We start from the raw sequence: 23,464 nt of genomic DNA on the forward strand, positions 1-23,464 counted from the left end.
TCAGTATTTAAAATGAGTTTAATATCTCAAAGTTTGACTTAACTTTTCCTAGAGGCTTTACATGTACATTATGTACAGATTGAACATTTACAGTCATGTACTAAAATATTATATGAAGACATGGTAGTTGAATACAAAAACAACAAATGAAATGAAAATGTAAACCCATCAACTGAAGTGTATCATGTGCTACTCAAACGTTGCACAAAGACTATATAAAAGTTCACCTATCAAATCATTTAACTGTCTTTAAACGACTTTTTAACTTTTAAACAAGTTCCAATAGCAAAATTAGCAATTTAAAATAACTTTAAATAAGATGATGAATACATGTGTATGACCAAAACTGAAAATGCTACTGACTGATGCCACAGGTTGCAAAGTACTTTATCTTCAGACATTTAAAACACAAAAAAATAAAAAAAATAAAAGAATTTTTAATGTGTTAATAAATGTCTATCTCAGTGGAATCTCTGATGAAGAAAAAAGAACAAACATTTGCACAAATCTTCAAGGAATTGTTTTTTTGTTTTGTTTTGTTTTTTGCAGCTTCTTTAAATGGAAGAAACTAAATGACATGTACATAAAGAGCCTCACACAATTAACAAATTAGTGCCCACAACTGAAATGTTCTATTACTTTCGGTGGAAGTGTTCTCTTACCTAAGCACAAATGAGAGGGGGGAAAAATTGGTCAAACCTGAAAAGCAAGTTTTTCTTATCAAACTATATCTAGTCTTCAAGCACAAGGGACTACTGCTTTTACAACAGACTCCATTATAATTTAGAAAAAAACAGTAGTCTCGTGTGTTACAATATCAATCATTTGCGGTGCAAAAAAATATTTAATTGGGAAAAAATGTAATGAGCATGTTAACTATTTCCCCTAATTTTTCGAAAATTATGTTGAATAATTTCCCAAACTATGTCTGTACCAAAATTTCAATCAGACCGAATTTTGTGTCTTTCTTTCTTTTCATACTTAATATATTTTAGGAGTTTCTTAACCTCGTGGTGAGAGGCTGATGTCTGAAGATTAACATAGATTTATTGATATTGGCTTTTTATCTTTTAAATAACATATATATTCATCTCTGTTCTTGGAAAGAGATCATGCTGCTCACAAAATAAGCACTTTTTGAAATGTACAGTATAAAATAATTTTAGCCTTTTGGCCTGTTTCGAGTTATGTCTCACTTTTCTCAAACGGGAGAAAACATTCTTATCTTAAAGATTTGTGCAAGTGTAACATCCTATTCCCGGACTTTGTTGACTTTTTATTTCTTTCATGATTCAGCACTGTCTCTTTATTTTAATCATATGGAGTTCAGCTAATGACAGGAGTAAACATATGGTTATATTGTTTCACAGTTACTAAATCTATTGACTGTGGTGTAAACATATTTCTTTGCTGCATGCAGAGCTAAAGCACCAATAATACTAAAGAGTGATGGAGACTGGCAGAGACGTTTGTATGCAGCTGTGTCTTAATATATCCCAGTTAACTAGAAGCTGTTAGTAGAACTAGCGGAACATTTTAGTGTTGAAAAAATATGCTTCATACACTGTATCGTGTATGTGTGAATACATTTATGTATTCATATTTACTTGATCAGTGCAAATGGTATCGTTATATGGAAAACAAAATGTACAGTACGTTTGTCCGATCAGAAACGGGGCACTGTCACACAATAAGATATAAAAAAAAAAACACCCACACAAACACAAGCTACCATCCTAGTTTGGCAACAAATCATTAGACCTTTGCCTCTCAACAATAAAGAGCTTAACAGTAATGCCGATTGATTATCAATTCCAATGGTATGATACTGTACAGTGGTGCAATCAATACTGCACATAAATGTATGAAACACTTTCTGATACAAAAATATTACTCTAATGCAATAAACTTTTGCATTGGAACAAAAAATAATCTATAAACACCAAAAGATAGTCATGATACAATACATAAACAATCAATATAAAGAAATAAATAACTTATAAACAGGTGCAAACAACAACAAAAACATTTTTGCAATATTGCCTTCACAGGACAAGATTTCCTTTTTTACATTCTGGCCTAGCAGCACAGCTTCCCTTTACATGAGTTTTACAGAGACAGACGCAGCTGCGTGTCTGCAGATGAAACGCAGCGACGCTCTGCTCGCAGGCGTCTGCTGCCTCCATGTGGACAGTAGTTTTACTTGTGAATGTCACACAGTCTGTTCCTAACTGATCTTCTGCAGCAGTTTCTCTTCTATCAGTTCGAACTGCACGCTGACGGACATCTCTGCGATGAACTGGTCGCATCCTTCCTTGGTCACCTGTTTGCAGTATCGCAGGTCGATGTGACATATGCTTCCACAGCGCTTGAAATATGTCAGCGACTGGTCGGTGACCCTGTTACACACTGCGGGGAGAAATGGGGTTAGGAGGAAAAGAACAAATGAAGCGTAACAGGTCACCTGTACTGACATAAGCTATGACACACATGGATTAATCAACCCTTTAGGATATTCTGGGACATGAAAGCCAAAGGCCTCATTATGGTGAGCAGTGTTTCGGGATAAATGTGGAGACAGAAAGCCAGTTGCCTTTCGGCTGTTTCCATAATAGCCCTTTGATTCACTGCTCTTCCCATTTAATGGTATTCCAGAGAGACAACAAGAACAAGAACTGATTCTTTTTATCCTTTGTGCACTTTGACATAAATGGCCTAAAATTCTATTAAAAGAAATTGATTTTACAATTTGTATATAATTTCATACAGCTGGAAAAGCAGGAGCACTGCAAACTACAACCTCGAAAACAGTTTTAACAAAACGTGAACGTTAAAACCGTTATGAAGGTCACATTTACTGCAGGATTGTTGCATTATGCTGCATTAGTTTTACTGAGGTTTGTCAAGTAAACTGGTGCACTTTCCCACATAAAATATGATGTAATGATTTATTTCTTACAGTATCCTTCAGACAAAATTTGCTTTCAGGGTATTTTATTTACAGAAGCCCAGAACGGTCGCTCCTGCAAATATTTTATAAATGTTTACTTAGAGATTACAAGTAAATCATTTCTTTATGTTGAGATAACAGAGCTCTTCTCATGATCATGATTCCTCCCCTAACTGGTTCATATCTGTCAGTTTCGGGTAAACAAAAGGAAGATTTATTGAAAGAACAAGATAATAAGAACTCCTAAATAAGAATTTAATTTGATTTCAGCCTTTATGATCCCTGCCATGACTGCCTTGATTGAAGTAGAGTCTGTTGCGCTGATCAATAATGTGTACTCCTTCAGCTGACATTTTTAGCTTAAATCAGTGGCTACAGCTGTTATGCATGCTGGCATGGCACTCCTGATCTCTGATTAACATTATTACAAGTAATAAGAGGAAATTACCTTTTGCTTTTTTGTGATAATGGGTTGATTATCTAGATTTCTCTAGATGACAAAGCTTGTTTTTGAGATAGCAAAAAAAAACAACTTGTGATCTCAATTTTAAACATGGCAGTTCTTGGACTCCATAATTCATAATTTGACAATGACATGACTTTGATAAAAAGGTGATTGAATGTATACTGAGCTGCACTGCATATCAGTTACAAGTTGATTTTTGACCTGTGATGGTTATGAAACCAGTGTAAAATATCTTAAAAAATAAGCATGCACTTGCACATGCTCTGTAGCAGTGTACAATATATATTTGTGGTTAATGAGGTTAAACGCAGAAAAAATATATAAATATACTCCATGGAATTAATTTATAAATTATTAATTTAGCTGTACAATCCACTGTGGATATACATGACAATCCAATGCATCTATTAATAAATTCAGAATTTAACCATTAGGGGGAGCAAGTGAAATGCAGGCGGACTTACAGTCAACAAAGACAGGCTCCTACCTGACAGGTTGATGTCAGTGAGCGAGTCTCTGGTGGTCGTCCCTGCAGCAGTCAGGATGTTGACGGACTGGTCGGTGACGTGGTTACAGTAGCTAAGGTCCAGCTTGGACAGCGAGGGCATGTAACGTATGATGAGGCGCAGAGACGTATCCGTGATGTCCAAGCCTGCCAGGCGCAGGTCTTCCACATTACGCAGCTTACTCCTGTTGTCCAACTGACCTACAAAGTTGTTGTTTTTTTAAAAAGAGGGGAATCAAAAATCTTAACATTTCTGACCATATGAATTGTGCATTGTGCAAGCAGGAAGATCTTTGAGACAAAATAATGGTGCTTTTTTTGTAGTTGGCTCCATCTAACAAGTTTTATCTGTGAATCCAAAGCCTCAGACAGCTTACTTCTCTGTCACAGAGCTGCATTGTTGACACTATGAAAAACACATCAATGAGCCACACAGCTGCACTGGTTGACCTTCATTATCCTAAACATGGGAAGAACTGTAGTTTATTTTGAGTTATTGCCACATAAACTGTCCTGCTATAATCAAAAGAAGACCAATTGCGAATTAATCAGCAACTGAAAATAGTCCCACATAAATGCACTATTAACTCCTGTTTGAGTAACTTTTGCTACAAACGTTGGTGACCAGCTGTTACTAACTTATTTCCCCACTCTAAAAAATTACACTATATAACGGTGACCATATAACACGTACAATAACCACTCTCGCATTATCTTCCTATTACTCCCTGGTGTTGCTCTCTCATTCAGCCACTAAAGCCCTCACACTGTTTAGACAGTATGTGTGAATGGCAGGTTGGTACCTGGCCTGTTATCTGTAGGAGGTGACAGCAGGTCTCTCATCTGGGCGTCTTTCAGTCCCTCGACCCACTGAACGTCCAGAGTTCGCAGAAGAGGACAGCTGGAGGTGCAAAGAGCAGAGACCGCCACCCAGGAGCACCCTGACAACAGCAGCACACGCAAACCTGCAGGGACAGCGAGGACACACACAACCTCATGTTAGACTCTTTTTACATAAAAGGAGTGTATGTGTGTGTAGTGTTTAGGGGGGTCTACTGGGAGAAATGGTTGTATAGAACAAATGTTGGTGTATTGGGAGGTCGCCGGTTCGAATCCCGGTACTGACAGGTCTAGGACTGAAGTGCCCTTGAGCAAGGTACATAACCCCCCTGCACAGCTCCGGGCGCAGTAATGTGCTACCCACAGCTGGTTGTGGGTTTCACACCAAACACAAAACATGTACCGAAAACATTTTCATCTCCCTCCAAAAATATACCTAATCTCATTTATTGCCTTTTCATAAAAACACAAAGCCTATGCTGTGTTTTGCTGGATAAATGTATTTACCTGGCAGTCTGTTGATGAGCCAGCTGAGCTGCTTCTTGGAGATGTTGGTCCAGCTGAGGTCCAGAGCTACCGGCTGTCTCCGGATGATACCGCTCAACATGAGAGGTGTGATGGACTTACAACGGTTTAGATTGATGTGCTTCCAAAGCCTCTTGTCGCAGCACCTGGTGAGACACGCAGCAGATATTTATACAGACGGCCGCTGTTTAATGTGTAGTTTCCACTGCACAGTACTGCACTAGTATCTTGTACTCACCATCTGTTCCAGGTCCTGCACACACGCATGCAGACACAAAGATCTCTGTGAGTCAAGTGGCTGAAGACTGTCATCCACATCTCTCTCCGCATCACGTGTGCCTCGCCGTCATTCAGTGGGAGTCTGTCAGGCGGCGGGCTGATAGGAGGGGGCCGGATCACATGGCGCTCCATTTGGATGCATTTTGGCGGTGACCTGCAGGGGAGGGGGCGTGGACAGATCGGTGTGATCTGCGTGCTTCGGTTCCAGCCGAGTGGGGAGTAACCACGTGACGTCTCGTTCGCCTCCCGCCCTCTGTGTCGCAGCCAGTCGCCCAGGTCGCTGCTGCCGTTATTAAGAGGCCATCTTGGCTTTTGGTCTTCGACTTCGTTCTCAGGCTCCGTTTTTACAGGCCTGTGGTTCTGATTGGCCAGGCTGTCCTCCGTTTTCAGCGGACGTCTGTTCTGATTGGCCAAACCTTCCTCCATTTTAACGGCCTTGCGGCTCTGATTAGTGGTGGAGTCCTCTGTTTTTAGTGGTTTACGGTTCTGATTGGTCACAGAGTCCTCGCTCTTCAGCGGCCGTCGATTGTGATTGGCCGGACTGTCCTCCGTCTTCACTGAGCCGTGGTTTTGGTTGGACAGACAGTCTTCTGTCTTGGGAGTCTCCTGGTTGAACTCTTTGCTCAGCTCTTTGTTGGGGAGGCGGCGGCGCTGATGGCGAGGCTTTGGCTGAGCAGAGCTCCTCTCCTGAGCTTCTCCTGATTCGCTGCTTGGTCCAGCTCTGGGAGAGTTGGAAGATTGTTCACTTTCTCTGGCTGCAGATGTTCTCAGCAGTGGACTTAACAAGACCTTGGACTTGTCCTCTGCACTGCTGTCTCTCTCTTTTTTCACCACCGCCTCTTCCTCTCCGTCCTCATCTTCTTCCTGGTCCTCATCATCGTACTCATTTTTCCCCTTTAAATGAATCCTGTCGGAGGAAAAGCCGTCGTCTTCGTGATCCTCCTGGTCGTCTTCTTCATCAGCGTGATCATTCTCTGTCTTTATTTGCCGCAACAGCTTTGGAGTCAAAGGATCATCCTGTTTTGAAAGTTTCTTCTAAGAAAGAATAGAAGACACATAATCATTATTATGCCACTGTCAGTTCATCAGTGTGAATTTGAGGATACTCAAGGATACTAATTTTTGCATATTTTAATTCACTGTAGGTTATATTTTCAAGAGAATTATCCTCAAAATTCATTTCTCTCTGACAATAAAACACAAAAAGTAATTTTTGAACACAACCATGGACATCTGAACGTTGATGATATGTAGTCATAATATAAAGATACATATTAATGACAACATCTATGACTTCACTTCATCCAATATAGCTGATACGATTACAAAAAGATTCTTACCTTCTTCTTCACAATAATAGGTTCATCATTGGTGTCAAAAAGTTTCCTCTTTTTCCTCAGTGGGTTGTCCTCGAGCCTCGGTCGGGGCGTACCATCCAGAGACAGCAAAGGGGGACGTTTCTTTGGAGGTTCTTCCTCTTTCCTCTTTGGGATTTCCTCCCGCTCTGCCTTTCTCTTCACAGCGGACGAGGTGGTCACCGCAGTCACAGTCGCTGTAGCCACCATCGGAGGGTCCGGTTCTTCCTTTGAGTCCCGGTTTAACCGCGGTTCTTTTAGTAGCGAGCCAGGAAGGTTTGAGGCATACTTAAATCCTGGCCCCCTTTTTTGCTTTGAGGCCAAAAAGTTAGAAAACAGAGAGCACAACTTTATTTCTCTTGTTCTGATGCAACTGTTTCGGACAAATGCAGAATTAGGTCCATACAGATACTTACTTTCCCTGTTTTCCCAGCGTGGTTGCACTTTGGGCATTCCCAGCAGTTTGGCAACTCATCATTGACGACTCCATTTGAATCTTTTACCTGATAAAAGGAGCACATAGATTAACTTTGGCTAAAATTATTAGACCATTGTTTTCTTCAATTTATTGTTCATTTTAATATCTGGTACAACTAAAGGTACATTTGTTTGGACAGATATAATGATAACAACAAAAATAGTTCATAAGAGTTTAATTTAAGAGCTGATATCTGGCCATTTTCCATGGTTTTTCTTGATAATAACCAAAATCATTATCATGATCAAAATGAACAAGGAATTGAAGAAGGGTGGTCTAATATTTTTTTTCCATGACTGTACATTGCAAAAATGCTACTATATCATTAATATAATGTGACCAACAAACATGAATGAACTGTAAAATCACAACTGCAACTAAACTTTTAGTGTGCGTTTGGCTACATTTAGCTCAACTTTAACATCTATAGCAGCACCATTTATCTTTCTGACAATATTCAACACATGCTGGTGTTAAATGTTTAATTTACCTTAAGACAGTTGGGATGAACAATCTCATTACAGATGGAGCACTCCATGAGCATAAGGTTAAACTTCTCCTCCTCGTCCTCCACTGTGTCCTCTTTCCCTGCCTCTCCGCAGACGAGACACACTGCTGTGTGGGGCAAGACAGGCTGGACAAAAGCAGAGATTTCCAGATAAGGCTGCAGTGTCAAATTAATATCCTCTTTAGGAACAATGCTCGGTCACAATTGTGATCAAGGAACTAGTTAACCCACACTTCCTCCCAATTCACAATGTTTCAATTCATATAAGGTTCAACTGCAATGCTGCACTCAAGTGAGTTAGCTATCTGCAATGTTTTGTGTAAATGCTATCTGTGGATGAAACAGTATATTGAACCAGTTTATATGAAAGAATAGATTTACTTTGTTGTGAATGTTGTCTCTAATTGCTTTGCTCTTTCAAAAGCCTTGCATTTCATATCATTTCTATTGAACATTTTAGTGGATTCTTGGAACTTATTGTAGTCAGATGCATTACCACAAACAAATGGGCTAATGTGGCACATCAGACCATGATTACTGAGGCATATACTTAGCTCTGAGTAATATAGTGAACATCATGAGTGGGTTAAGCATATTGGCATATCTTAAAAGTGGGACACTGTTACTAAAGAGCTTAAGACCACAAGTGTGGGATACTGGGACGGATGCCAAGTCTCTCTCACTCTCTTGTTTATCGTGGTCAATCGCTTAAGCTGAATCTTTCGTTTTCTGCACTGTAAATGTTGCAGAAACAATAAAACCCAGTTGCTCTACATGTCTCTGTCCATGGTGCTGAAACATCCAAACACAGCCTCTCTTTCTCAGTGGCCTTCTATGAATACTGCTACAGATGCTGTTACTTCGACTTCTGCTACTATTTACATTAGTATTACTTATGTCACTAACATAGTAACCACATAAAACACACTATTAACCAATCTGCAGAATCGACCATGTTGATTACACAAGACGCCCCACGATTCGATTTTATCCAGATACTTGGTTCATGATACGATATTATTGCGATTTTAAACATTTTTGCGAAATGGGGAGTATTGCGATACAATACATTACGATCCAACTTTTTAAATGCATTTTGTGTCCACAAAATTAATTTCAATCAAGAATTGTTTTGTCAAATAAGAGAATATTGTCAGTCTATTCATCTCACTTCAGTCTTTTTATTTCTCCATAATGAGAGTCAAACCCACAGACTGACCAACAAAGTATTCAGTGAAACTGAACTGAACTGATATCAAACATGTATGGAGGACAACAACTGCAGCATTTTCTCAAACTTCCCTCAACTTTAACCCTCACTGCTCTGAATTTTGTTTGAATGAAACATAAAAAAAGTCTAACTCCTGACACACATGGTGCCTATAGATTGTTAGATCTTGTCGTCATATGATAGCAGTATATTCCTAAAAGTGAGCCCGCTAAGGCCTCCGGAAAAAAACAAAAACGGCAAAAATAATGACGGCCCGACAGAAAGCTAGACATCGATACTTGGTGTCCATGAATCAATATAATATTGCCACACAAAATATTGTGATACTATGCTGTATTTAAACCTAGGTAAAACTTAGTCTGAAGGTAAAAATCATCGCCCAGGTACTCTAAAGCTTACTGTCGAATGTCAAGTCAAACTTATTTATAAAACACATTAAAACAACCCATGTGTAGCAAAGTGCTGTACAGACCAGAGCATGTGTCATATCTCCATTGTTTGTAAATGTAAAAACGACGAGATGTGGTTTTATGAGGGTTTATGTCCTGGATCTGAAGGCAAACCCCCAAACCGAAGGCCAAGGCAGAAGCGAAACTGCAATTCCTTAAATGGCCACTTGAGGCTGGCTCTAAAAGTGAGTCAATCCCTATAGACCCACAATTTTAAATGCCCAAATGTAACAACAGAAAAAACCACGTTTACAGCCTGGTTAAAAAAAATGTTTCTGTAACATCGCACAGGTGGTTGTTATGATCGCACGGACCGGTTGTGCAACCTAAAAGCACTTAACCCACGGCACTTACTCTTATTTTTTCTTGACTTCATCCTTCCTTGTGTTGTATTAACTCTCATTTGTAAGTCGCTTTGGATAAAAGCGTCTGCTAAATGACATTGTAGAATTGTAGTAACTATAAACTGTACACTTTATCATAACAGCCGTAAGGGGGTGAATTTATATAACTCATCCATTTAAATTTTATGCGAAGCTAAACATCTGCTGGCTGTAGCTTTGGCATACAGTAATGGAAATGGAAATCTTCTAATCGAAATAAGTATCAAATAAGCACCTCCCAAGATGTCAAAGTATTCCTTTAACCTCAACAGAAAATTATGAGCAATGAACTTACTGCGATGCACTGCCTCATGATGCAGGACTGTTTCATGCGGCCCGGCCCCCCAAACTTCTTCATGTCTTTACAAAAGTGGCACTCTCCACACTCCGTCCGCAGGCATGCCTCGCATTTCCGACAGCGTGTCCTTCTCCTCCTGGCACCAGATGTTCCCCGACTGGCTGACAGCTTGACTGCTGATGCAGGAGAAGCTGCCATCTTAGGTTTCGGCCGGTTAGGAGGCCGAGGCTAAAAGGATAGAGAGGATACAGTGTCAAGAAAATGATAAGGCAACAATATTTCAAGAGACATCTTAAAAGGTCAGGTGAATTAGTTTGTTGATAAAGGATTTAAAAAAATATATATTAGCAACACTATGCTGCTGCATACAGTATGCTTCTTATACATTGTTAAGCAGCTGAATCTGGCAATTATAATTCACATAAACAATGTGTACATTTTTAGTATGAACTAAGTCAACGGGAGCAAGCTTGCATTATTATCTTTCACAAAGAAAGACAATAATAATAATAATAATAATAACAGTGTGCTTTTGCAAGCACACTCAAAAATAATAATAATAATACACATAATTATAAAACTACACTAAATGTAAAAAAAAATGTATGTTTATTATCAATTTCACAATATATTGTAATTTTTTTTTACCAAAAACTGGTGATTTATATAAAAGGGAGGCATTAAGTAATGAAGGGCTCCTCAGTCTAATGTTTTGAATCACATTGCATTTGATTTAATAATGGTGCTATGGCTCAGTAATAAGCACTTACAATCGTGTTATGTAATAAGTAAAAAGTCAAAGCATTCCATTAAATTTAACAAGGGTCAGAGTTATGGAGGATGTACTGTAGGATGTACTAACTAATACATTTTTTGCCCTTTTTAACTCTGAGGCTATAGATCCAGACAGAGATGCATCAACATACGCACATATATACAATACATATTCACAAAAATTAGATCATGCTGTGTATAAACACACATTTTCTGTGGCTGTTAAAGCAAAGGATCCAGGAGAAAACAAACAAATCAAGAATGTCCCTGCAGGCATCTTCCAAATTTAGCACTTCACTTGCTTGCATGTTTCTACTTCAAAGAGAAACTGCACTTATGGCTACATTTCACACATGGATCACTAGGAGCCATTATTCTGTGTTAGGGGGCGTGCAGACCGATTTATAACAGTGCACAATAAATGTGCTCTATTTAATAGAACTGGGTAATGGAGATGAGATGCCTTTGATCTCCATCATTATTGTTGTAGTGTTATATATTCTGCTTCTTCTCAGGCTCAGAGCCCAACCACAACAATGTATTCTTAACATGAAAACCACATGCCGAAATACTGCCAACCGTGCCACGTGAGGAAATATGTGGCGATGTGTGAGATGAAACAAACAAGACGGAGTAGTGCAAAAGACTGCAGCTCTTGGAAAATGAAGATCTGATTTCTTTAGTTACATCGGCAGTGCAGATTCTCCTAGCGTCAGCATAGCAACAGCCACGTCCCATTCCCTAACAGAACAGTCTATGACACACAGACTTGTAACCAATAAGAACTGTAATGAGACTCTAACAGAAAAAGAAAGCAGGCTCAATCTTAGGCATATTACAATAATTTATTCTAACAATAGCCATGAAATAGACTGACATAGGCAGTCAGATATGTGGTAACCAGACAGGATTAGAGTGAGATATTGGGGGGTAGGGCTTGTGCAGTCTGTACTGGACTGTTCTGGGGGTATTGGTGAGGATTAAAGACAGGAGGACTGCTCCAGAAGAACTGGAATGAGACCAAATATCCCAGAAAAAGACACTGTTGTGCTGTTGTTAAGCAACATTATCTGTAATGTGCCAGCTCCTACAAACATGAGACAACAGGTCAGAGTTAAGTTCGATCTGAAAATGATAAAGGATGAATTATATTCAATAACATGCAGCCAGACACTGTAGTGTCTGATTACACCTGTAACTAAAACTGCAGGTGTAAGAGGCGAATGAAAAGATACTTCACAAAGCTGTCCATATTGTCCCCTAAATCCCCTCTAAACCCCCCTCTGTCTGCTAAGTGAGTGATCTCTAAAGCAGATATCCCTCTGATGCTCCGAATTAAATGACAGGAGAGGTTGACAACAACACAGCCAAATAAATAAACTGCCTCTCAGTCTTAGTAACTGTCCTCTGACTCAAGTACAAGTGGTTTTTTTTTTAGTCTTCAGTTTAGCGTTAGAAGCTGTAGTACACACACCTCCTCAGCACGAGGACAGTATCAGAAACCAGCTAGTAATTTCTTGGCTCTTCAAAGCTCATTCAGCTGGGAAACATTATGAGAAGCAGGCTTTAATGTTCATTGACACAGCCTCGGAGCCTCTTCAGAAGCTACTGTTGAGAACAGTGGAAATCAATTACTGTGGATGTACTTAACATCACCTTAAACACACATTGAAGACAGCGCACACTGAGCACAGATTGCAGAAACACCAGGACATATTATTTTATCAAGAGCAGAAGACATTTGACATCAGATAAACACTGAGGTATCCAAAGTCATAAACTGACAAAAAAAATACTGTCACATTTTTGTAATGTGAGCAAAATTCATGATTTCTTTTTTTTTCTTCCTCTAGGAATATAATGTGAACACAATTAACTTGGCAAAAAATTGGGTTCACAAGTTCTTGGAGGGATTACTTTGCTGTTAAGCTTCAGAGGTGGCATATGTTGTAAAGCTGTATTTGGAGAAAAAAATGTGATTGCTCTCGTACACACTACGTAGTGTTTCGCACGTTTCAAATATGACAAAAGAGAAGTGACACAAGTGTTATACACCAACTCCAATAACACCTCTGGAGTGTTGACTGAACAACAATAATGGTAAAACAACTCTTCACAGAGTACGCAGAACCTGGTAGGTATTTAAAAAACTGTAAGGTTGTTCAGACTGCTGATATAATAGGTGCTGAACTTGGAAATGTTTGGCTTTTGTGCTGCACTTCCAAAAAATACAGTTACCTGCTGTGTGTGCATGCACTTCAACATATATTGCATAATATCCCTGAGCATATTATATTGATGTTCAAATAACTGTGACACTGTGAACAGGTGCCTTCATTTGACTGGAACAAAACAGAATTTGTCCAGGGTTTCTACACCTTTTCCAAAGTCAAATTCAAGCATTAAGCTTTTCAAGCCTTAAGATATTTTTGTGATATTAGATATTATTGTGCCCTCAAATATATATTTAAGTATTTTTTTATGACAACCTTCAATAGAAAGGTGACAAATAAAAATCAAAACACAACAAAGTTCCATGTTTCAAAATGTGTCACCTGTTTCTAAGTACACCTGGCATCCTATATAAGCTAAATTTCAAGCAGTTTCATGCACTTTATTTCAAATCTAAGCACTTTTCAAACGTTTAAATTACAGTGTTTTCAAGAATGTCTATCACGCTGAGGAGCCCTCTTTCTAAAAAAAGAGCAAAATGGACTCGGTCATCTGCAGTCAATGTATTTCAAATCCAAATGCGGCCACAGAATAAATGGAGGGGGTGTGGTTCAGAGTAAAGTAGAAGAAATATTCAAATTAACAAAACACATTTCTTGCTGTGTAAGCAAGTCTCATCTTAGATCTCCCGGTCTTTAACACCAAGCAAAATCCAATATTCCTTTCATAATGACAGCTTTCCCATTAACATGTAACCTTTTTTGGGTTCACAGTTATTCTAACATTGAAATCCGGTTGTTTAGCGATCAAACCATGAAAGATTCATCTTCTGCATCTACATGAATTTCCATTCCTCTGCTTCTCTGCTTTGAAACAACCAATAGCAGCCCTGAGGCTCTGAGCTATATAAACACAGCCTTCTCCTATTGCTGGTTTCACCTGACAAAAACACACAGGCATGCACACATGCATATACACAAACAGCAGAAAATACAAAGGGCAAAAAAATCAAAGACCAAGCACAGAGGGTAGACTGAATCAATGCATTTCTCTCCAGGTAGCTCCATTTCCTCGCTGCCCTGTGATGCTGCACACTGCTCTGTCTGGCACAAGCATTCCTCTGGTGGCCTCACTATGCCTGCCTGCAGGGGTTCGGTGCGCTAACCTGCTCAGAGTCTGAGTCGTAGTCCTCATCATCAGCGCTCAGCGACATGGCCATGGCTGGTTTTCACGCACCGTCCAGCTCACAGCAAACTGACATGGCTGCAGTCTCCTCCTCCTTCTACTCCTGATACTGCTGTCTGGCCTACAGCCCTCCCTCCTACTCTAAAGCTCCACAATACCACAAGCAGATGTAGGAAACACAGACCAGCCTGCCTCATTAATATGGATCCACTCCCTGGAAAACGGGAGGGGTGTTGGGAAGCACGGAGCCAATGGGAGGCTGCTGTGCATCAGAATATGTACCGGGGGGAGTCTGCTTCTGTCCAATGAGGAGAGGAAATGCAGAGAAGGTGTTGTCATATTCATGATGGGTATCACAGGGAGAGGAGAGCAGGCTCCGCACAGCCAATAGAGCCAGATGGCATCTCATTACAAAAGACAAACACAAAGAGGCCCCACTGCCAGCAGCTGGCCTGTGGAGGGATGGGTGGGGGTGATCCAGAGGGTCCATGAAACCAATAGAAACCCCCCCTCCATGCATCTCCATCCAGCCACCTCCTGTTGAGGCTCCTCTGCCTGTTACACTCTTCATGCATCCTTTTGATGAGTTAATTATTTATAGAAAATTAAAATGCATATCATATATATAAAATATAAAACTGAAAACGCACAATATGTCATTTTGTGCCACTAGGGGTCTTTCAATCAAAACAATAACAAAAGAGGTTCAGTGACGTCATGGAGTAGTAAGGGATCATGGGAGTTGTTGTCTTCATTAACATTGCTGTCACCGCAGTGAGCTTCTCCCCGCTAGCATTCCTTCAGTGTCCATTGTTCAGGAGGTTTTACTGGGGGGCCAAATTATGTGAAAAAGATTTCTTCCTCTCCAAAACAACCAAACCAGGTGATTAAAACCAGTAAAAACACTGAATAAAATAGTTTCATATAAAAATCTGTCTTCCTCTGACGCTACCAAATCAAACAGACAGTTAACTTTGATTGAAATAACAGATTTCTCTTGGTTTGAACATTTGGGTTAATGTATATACAAAGCTCAACAGAATATATGAAATAGGTTTAGTTATTTTTGGACAATATAATGTGGAAAAGTTGCAATTATACTTTAAATATAGTCATTAATGTGGAACATGTAAACACACTTTGATAATCAAAATGTACATTTCAGTTAATTTTGGCTAATCTGCCTGAGCACACAGTATTTTTCACCTCCATCATATATTTATTCTCTACAATTGCAGAGTCATAGAGTAATGAAAATTATCACTGTACATCTTTGTATCATTTCACTAATAAGCATAAGCATTCTGACCTTTACATACTAGGCATTATTTTTTTTCCTTTTACATTTAGCCAATAAATGTAAAAGCCTTGTTTTTGACCCTCTTGTGTTCTGCTGTTCAGCTCAAGCCACTGTGAGATCGAGGGATAAATGATATTGACATTAAAAGCACTTTAAGCCTGTGAATAATTACAGATACTTAAATTTCACAACATCACAATTTCACATGGACTTTTCTCTAACGAGGTATTTTCTACAGCATACTGTTGCCCAAAAGGCACATGCATAAATAGTTCTAAAGTAATGAGCATCTGCACTGATGACTGAAAAATATGACTGAACATTTCCTTTTTAATTTCAAAGTAACCCTGAAGTGTAACAACAAACGTGTAAGCAGTGAAAGAGAGAGTTGTGCATCTGGTCTGACAACTGTCTCATATAAAGTGTGTGAAAATGATGGTCTACAGAAAAAAACGTGTGTTTTTTGATCATAGCACATACTCAATATGTTAATGACTGCAGGGTAGAGATAGAATGTGTTTGGAAGAAAGGGGTGTAATGAACGCATCAATGTGTGGCAAAGTCCAGTAAAAAAAATGTCAAATAACATTTTAGTTGAACTCTGTTAGTTGATATAAATTTGACAGTTCAGGCATGTGATAAAATCTCATATGGATCACAAATATCATAATGTTGTCCAAAGAATTGATATAATATCTTGAAACCTGTGACTCATTAGAGTTCATCTGCTCTAATGAGAGAATAAGGAATAATGTCAAACATGGAAGTGTGAACAAAAATAATTTAGATGTACCATTTCTAAGAATTTCTTTGCGATGTTGAATAATTGAAACTGCAGATTACTGATGCATAAATGAGGTCAACATGGCAGTGCTTTAAAAAACAAAACAACTATTCTAATGAAGTCAACACATGACTAAAGTAATACTACTCTGCTGCCAATAATGCATTTTTAAACCAAATGTCAATAAAAGTCAGTGTTCATTTTGAAAATCAACAATAAGATATAATAACAATAGGTCAGATTTATCATGCAAAGTTGATTTTAACTGGATGACAATAAAGTATTGTTTCAGACTGTTCCTGGTTTTGAGCTGTCACTAACCAGAGTCATCAGTGGGCTGTGGCTGTATCATCAACACTCAGTCATTGTAACTCCTTCATAACATAAACTGCACTCCATCTGCCATCTCCTTCCATAAAAGTAGAAAAGTTGCAGACACAAAATTAACTTTGTATTTAGAGATCAACTTGAAATCAAGTGTCCGTTAACTCAATTTGAAAGCCTGAAAGAAAGATCAAGAACTATATTCTGTGTTAAGTTAATAAAGGAGTCTGATTGGCAAGTTTACTCATTTAAAAAGGTGCTAATGGTACAGGAGCAACACAACTCTATTTTCTTGACAGCACAGTTAGGGATGTTTTCACCCTTTGCTGGTGATTTGAGAATTACACATTTCTTTTTATCTTATGTGGAGGTTTAGTGGCCACACATTCCAGAGTTCACCTGTCCAACTGCAGCTGACATATTCTTACCTTTATACTTTTCTTGGGCCAATAAACCACAGGAACTCCACTGATTGCTAATTTGGGGTCGTCATCTGCATGTTCCTTTAAGACAATCTAGACATCCACAGAGGACGAACACAAATTAAAAGAGAACTGTGTCAACTTTACTGAATGGTATATGCTGTGAAAATGATGTGTTACTGTGTCATCTCCTTCTTTTTACCTTAATGTCTTCCAGCAGAGCCTGTGGGTTTTCTATTCCCTCTGGAACACATTTCTTATTGTCAGGGAGCGACTCCAGCTTCTCAACCAGCGTCCTGAGTCCACTCAGTTCAAACTCTGTCAAATGCGTCCATTTATTCGGAGTCTCCGAGGCTGGAGAGTCAGAGGGTGTTTGGGGGAACTCCAGAGAGGTGGAGCCGGGATTACAGCTGTCCTCGGAGTCGACAGATAACACAGCTTTGAGGTGCTGGCCCCTGCGGTTGTCAGGAGAGCAGGGGCCTTCCTGGGCAGCTCTCTCTAGTTTTTCACCCTGCCCGTCCCTCACTTGAGTCTCACATGAGTCCTCGTTCATGTCCTGGCTCCTCGAGTCAGAGGACGGGCTCTCTGTGTTCGCCTTTGTCTCATAGTCTAAAGGGACAAAGTGGAAGAAATATAGCTGCATGACATAGCAGTAGCATTCATAACATGTTTGATTGCACACAGCAGGCGACTCATAACATCCTGTAGTAATAAGCAGCTGATAACATAACTTAATTAAAATCTTGTTCCCCGCTGGTGGAACACACTACCAGTTCCAACCAGAGCAGGGGCGTCCCTCTCTACCTTTAAAAACTCCCACAATGCACCACAGGATAATTCTACTCCTTAAAGAATTGTCACTAGCGCTTATTGATGCACTAATAGCTCTTTTTGCACTATACCTTCATTGTTTGCTTTTATTCTTCCTGCAAGTCGCTTTGGATAAAAGCGTCTGCTAAATGACTAAATGTAAATGTAAATTACACTCACCCATTATTACAGGCTCTTTGCGGGTCTCCTGGGAAAAGTAGGAGCGTTTGGTGAGGCAGTGCAGGTATCTGTCCAGGACATACCAGCATATCTCATAGTAAAAGGGGAAACGGAACTTGGAATGAACCTGAAAAAATGGAGAAAACTCATCAGCGTAACCTTGAAAAACCTAATATTTACGTATATTCAGATTATCTCGTTATTGTTGACTTTTTATCAATAATCTGCAGTGGTGGACAGTTCTTTTACTCAAGTATTAAACTGAGAATGTGTAAGGCATGAGTTGATTAGAGGGCAACTTTTTTTTTTAAAAAGGCCACGTTTACCAGCTGCAATATTAAAGTGATGTACACATGAAGGCAATACAATCCAATAATATAATATACATTATTCTGAAAGGAGATTAGATAGAAGATAGAAGTAAGATTCTGAATGCAGCGTTTTTACTTAGTATTTACACTGTACTATTAGTATTTTTTACTTAAATAAAAGATTTTTTTTAAAACTTCTTCCACAACTGGTAACCTAACAAACAGACACATTTATTTGGGAATAAACTGCAATCTCATCAGGCAACTTCTTAAAATGTGATTATTGTTTTGAGATAAAACAGTCTAAAACCACAAATAAAGCTGTAAACATGACTCAAAAAAGGAAGAAAGAGGTCATATTTCATACTTTTCTATAATATGGTCTTTAGTGCACTACCAAGTACGCTACAATGATTTCTGTAAATAATTATTTTACTCCTAAGGAAACAAATCAAATCAAGAATCTACACATGAAATGATATAAAGGTTGTATCAAAATGTTTTGACTCTTTGTTTAACAAATACCACTGACAGTTATACAATCAACAGTGCTGCTACTGTAATTGCAAAGCAATTAAAACAAATTGAGTCAAACATAACATTAAACATAAAGTAATCTGAAATATGTACAAAATAAGCACATAATTGTCTGATTATATGCATTTATTTCATTAATATATATGTTTACAACTACTATGCACATATTGACAAAATGCAACTTTCTTCCATAAATAATCAATAGCATTCAAAGTGCCTCTATGCCTCTTTCCTTGTCACGTAATAAAAAAATATTGCTTTGGGCTCCCCAATATCTTCCTAACTTTTACTTTTATAGCTGTTGTAATTTTGTCACTCCAAGCATTTTGCTCCTCTTTTTTAATTTCAACCGACTCTTCCTCTTCCACATCTCTCATTCTCCCATCTCTTTCATGAACTTTGCACCTTCCCCTGGTTCTCCGAGAGACTGACTTAAACCAGTACAGCTAACTATATAGCTGTGCAGCCCAAAGTTCAGCCACACAATGGAAAACGCAGCCGGACTCCTACCTTGGTCCTATTCTCTATCTCGTGGATGGTTAGCTGCATAGGAATGTTGAAGCTGTGCAGAATATTGCCTCCGAACACCAGCGTGTCCTCTGGAGTGTAGACTGCATGAATCCAACCTTAATTACAAAAATGTATATATAAAGACATCAGGAATATATAGGGGATACATGCAAATTCACAAGCCTGAATATACCATATATTAGTCAGGTAAAGCTTGGCATTACAGTTCACTGAAATGGCAGCTAATCTTTTCCTGCTGGCCACTTTAAAACAACCATTGCCAACACACCAGATGGGATGAAGAAGGTGTATCCTTGCTTAAGCTCCACTCTCTGGCATCCATCAGCCCGGTCACCCAGGAAGATATCACTCTGCTTGCCTGACAGCACCCAGTCCTCATAAAGGGCAAGGTTATGAGAGGTTGGAGGCACAAGCCAAAACACCTGATGAGAAGCACAGATTTTTTATTTAGAGGTTATACCGTGCACTCGTGGCCAGGTAAGGTGAAATATGAACTCTGAAACTGTTCATAACACTTAATATTACCAGCACATATTTCCTTAATTTCTCCTGTTAGTGTGTGATGCAAGAAAAATGAATAACTTAAGATTTGCTGCAGGAAATATCAGATATGAACTTACTTTGTGTCCCTTGAATACATGATACCAAACAGAAGTTCCCCCGAAATCAATGTGGAAGTCTGTGTAGCAGCCCTTCACACTCATCAGACAATACCTAGAGCAGAAAAGAAGGTTACAAAATAATCACATTGTAGAAAAGAAGATGTGAGAAGTACAAGTATAACAGACCAACATCCATAATATGGGCTAAAAAGAAAATAAACACAGCTCAACCGATAAGAAGGCAGCTGTAACCCCAGTATTGTTTTGCTGAAAACAACAGCAACAAATATAAAACACCACAAGAAATCAGTCACAAGAGCACTGCAGCATGGAAAATTGTTCACAATGGGACATCACTCCTCTGGAAATTAATTGAGGAATGATTAGCTCTTCAAGACACAAATGATTCAGTAATTTAGCAAGATGGGAGCTCAGTTTATCTGAAAATATCTAACCAGCAAGGTGAGTACAGAAAAAAACCCAACACATTGCCAAATAAATCTGTACACAGTATTATGTCTTGTATTCCACAGAGAGATGATGTGATCATTTCTTGAAACAAATGGAGAGTTAGTTAGTGTTGCTTATTTATTTTGACGTTATTTGTTTGTATTTCATATTTTCACATATTTTACTGAAATATTTATATACTATATAGTTTATTTATCTAATTTTTTCACATATTTTAATGTCAATTTTAGTTCTATTTCAAATTCACAAAACTCGAAATCCGTTTGAAAAAGTTGTTGTTTTTTTTAGTTCACTACATGCAAGATGTTTCCAGAGCCAATGGGTAATTGTGCTAAATAATCATGATTGCAATTTTGATCACAATAATCATGATTAGGATTTTTCCCAAAATCAGCGACCCCTAATTGCCCGTGAGAAAATAATAAAATAAAAACAGATAATAATTTAGGGCTGCAACACACAATTATTTTGATAAGCAATTTATCTTTTTGTATTGCAAGACAATTGTGGTGAGAAAAAAAATCACATTTTCCCAGAGCCTCAGAGCATCTTCACATTGCTTTTATTGGTCATGATGCAACAGCTTAATATTTAGTAATAAAACAACAGAGCAGGCATTAATAAAGTACTGATTTTTGCATCATGTCTGCATCAACAAAAACCATCACTGTAGCAGCAAACAACATCTAAACTAACCACCAGTGGTTCCACTGAAATGAAAACTGTTGGCATCAGCATCGGCTGAAATAATAATGGAAATGATTTGTTACTGGATATCTGTAAAACCTGCAACCCAAATCCCTACCACAATCTATGAGTCTTATTCACTTAAAAATAATTAAAATTAATAAATATAAGTCAGCAGAGAGACAGGGGGGTCGTTAATATGGCCTCTGTGTGATGGGAGGAAATATGAGCCACTGAGGTTAAAAGGAAAGGCACAATTGGTTTTGACTCTCAGCTATGTACAAATGCTGACGGCTGATTGGCTGAGAGGTGTGCAGTAGGACTACAGCTGTTATAAAACCATCCTCCACGGTGGAAAACTCTGCTGCCTAGCAACAAACAAGAGGGCTTACAGGAGATGGATAACACAGAGCGTATGCAGCGCTCAGCGATGATAGAGCGATAGATGAGACATTCAGATGGGAGTAGAAACTGTATTTGCTGCCAAGGAAGCAGTAATTTCCTCCAAGTATTTTCTGTATCTTGCTTTTTTTCTCCTCATAGACTGACACACAGCACAGCAGAGGTTTTTGTGAGACAAAATCCAGTAAAGTCATACCTTTGCACTTTAGGGTACTTCATATCTGAGATTACATTAGTGGCCTCTGTTTGGCTGTGTTTCAGATCAGGAGGCCACATGTTGTCTACCCAGTCGACTTGATCCACCTGGGAGAATGAGAAAAATGCACTTTAAGCCATCAATCTGTGTTTCTTTGAATTCAGCACCAGGTTTGTGACCTCCATGAAACCTTTCAAATATAATTTCTGTAAAATATTGATGAATATTTTTGATATATTCTGATTGCTTTATTTATTTATTTATTCATTTATTTAGTTTCAACCAGGCGGTCTTGTAAAAAGAATCCTAATCTCAACTAGGACTGCAAGCAGTACTGAACGGGCCCTCACAGTACACGCGTGTCGGGGCATGCTGCCGTCGGGGTGTCTGCGTTACAGGGGCCAGTCTATACCACCCCTATGAATTTCATTGCCTTAAGTGTTATAGTGTGGCCACGGTACCAAATGTGAAATTAGACTGCCACCACAGTGCCACCTAGGGGCCGATCAATAAAACCTTAAAGGGTTATCCTCATGAGGGCATTGACAATAATTGTACCAAGTTTTGTATAATAATGCACAAACTATCCCTTTAATCCTCATACAGTGTCTGAAGGAGGACTCTTAACTGATATGTATAAGTTAGAAGAGGCAGGTAGCAATGGTGGAAAGTAACTATGTACATTTATTCAAGTACTGGACTTAAAGTACAATTTTGAGGTACTTTTAACTTAACTTACTTAACTGTATACTTCTACTCCACTACATTTTGAGGCAAATATTGTACTTTTTACTCCTCTACATTTAGCTGACAGCTATAATTACTTTTCAGGTCAAGATTTAAAATGACAAACATGATATATTTAAAATGATTACTCATTTTTATAAATTAAACCACTTGAAAGTTTATTAGGTAGTTAAAATGAGCGGAGTGGAGTCATTTCACAGTGTGGTATTAGTACTTTTACTGAAGTAAAGGATCTGAATACTTCTTCCACCACTGTCCTTTTTACTTCTTTACTTTTTTATTTATAATTTTTATTTTTAAATTTTAAATTTTATTTTATTTTTTTAAATTTTAATTATTTATTAATTTTTTTCGCAATGCGCATGCGCATGCGCATGCGCATGCGCATGCGCGGCCCCGCTGCGCAATGTGGCTATGGATATGAGCTTTGGCTAAAAATAATGCGCAATACTCTGAATACTTCTTCCACCACTGTCCTTTTTACTCCTTTCCTTTTTTTTTTTTTTTTATTGATTATTTTTTTTCATAATTAAAAAAAAAAAAAATAATTTTAATATTTCTAAAAAAAACAATTTAAATGTATTTATTATCTTATTTTTAGCGTTTCGCTACTGCGCATGCGCGGTCTTTCTGCGCTACTGCGCATGCGCGGGCCTGTTGCGCTTCTGCGCATGCGTAGAAAGGCCGCGCATGCGCAGAAGCGTAACGGGTTGGCCTATATCACGAGATTCAGCAAAACTCAGTGAACGCGTGCAGATTTTT

General features: G+C 38.6%; 1 protein-coding gene across 2 annotated transcripts in view; it reads right to left on the reverse strand.

Moving 5' to 3' along the window:
• kdm2bb (lysine (K)-specific demethylase 2Bb) overlaps positions 1–23,464 on the reverse strand; it is a 26,696-nt gene continuing 3,232 nt past the window's right edge. For both annotated transcript variants that reach the window (XM_059357312.1, XM_059357310.1), the window contains 16 exons: positions 21,956–22,062; positions 20,218–20,311; positions 19,866–20,019; positions 19,577–19,692; positions 18,219–18,345; positions 17,431–17,837; positions 17,235–17,321; positions 10,265–10,495; positions 7,889–8,032; positions 7,337–7,423; positions 6,906–7,232; positions 5,525–6,600; positions 5,269–5,432; positions 4,725–4,886; positions 3,904–4,122; positions 1–2,409 (listed from right to left, as the gene is read on the reverse strand). In XM_059357312.1, the coding sequence (XP_059213295.1) occupies positions 2,228–2,409; positions 3,904–4,122; positions 4,725–4,886; positions 5,269–5,432; positions 5,525–6,600; positions 6,906–7,232; positions 7,337–7,423; positions 7,889–8,032; positions 10,265–10,495; positions 17,235–17,321; positions 17,431–17,837; positions 18,219–18,345; positions 19,577–19,692; positions 19,866–20,019; positions 20,218–20,311; positions 21,956–22,062 (3,684 nt within the window). In that variant the 3' untranslated portion in view covers positions 1–2,227. The remainder of the gene's footprint in view (positions 2,410–3,903; positions 4,123–4,724; positions 4,887–5,268; positions 5,433–5,524; positions 6,601–6,905; positions 7,233–7,336; positions 7,424–7,888; positions 8,033–10,264; positions 10,496–17,234; positions 17,322–17,430; positions 17,838–18,218; positions 18,346–19,576; positions 19,693–19,865; positions 20,020–20,217; positions 20,312–21,955; positions 22,063–23,464) is intronic.

The sequence above is a fragment of the Centropristis striata genome, chromosome 19 (assembly GCF_030273125.1).
Source record: "Centropristis striata isolate RG_2023a ecotype Rhode Island chromosome 19, C.striata_1.0, whole genome shotgun sequence".
In the NCBI taxonomy this organism is placed as follows: Eukaryota; Metazoa; Chordata; class Actinopteri; order Perciformes; family Serranidae; genus Centropristis; species Centropristis striata.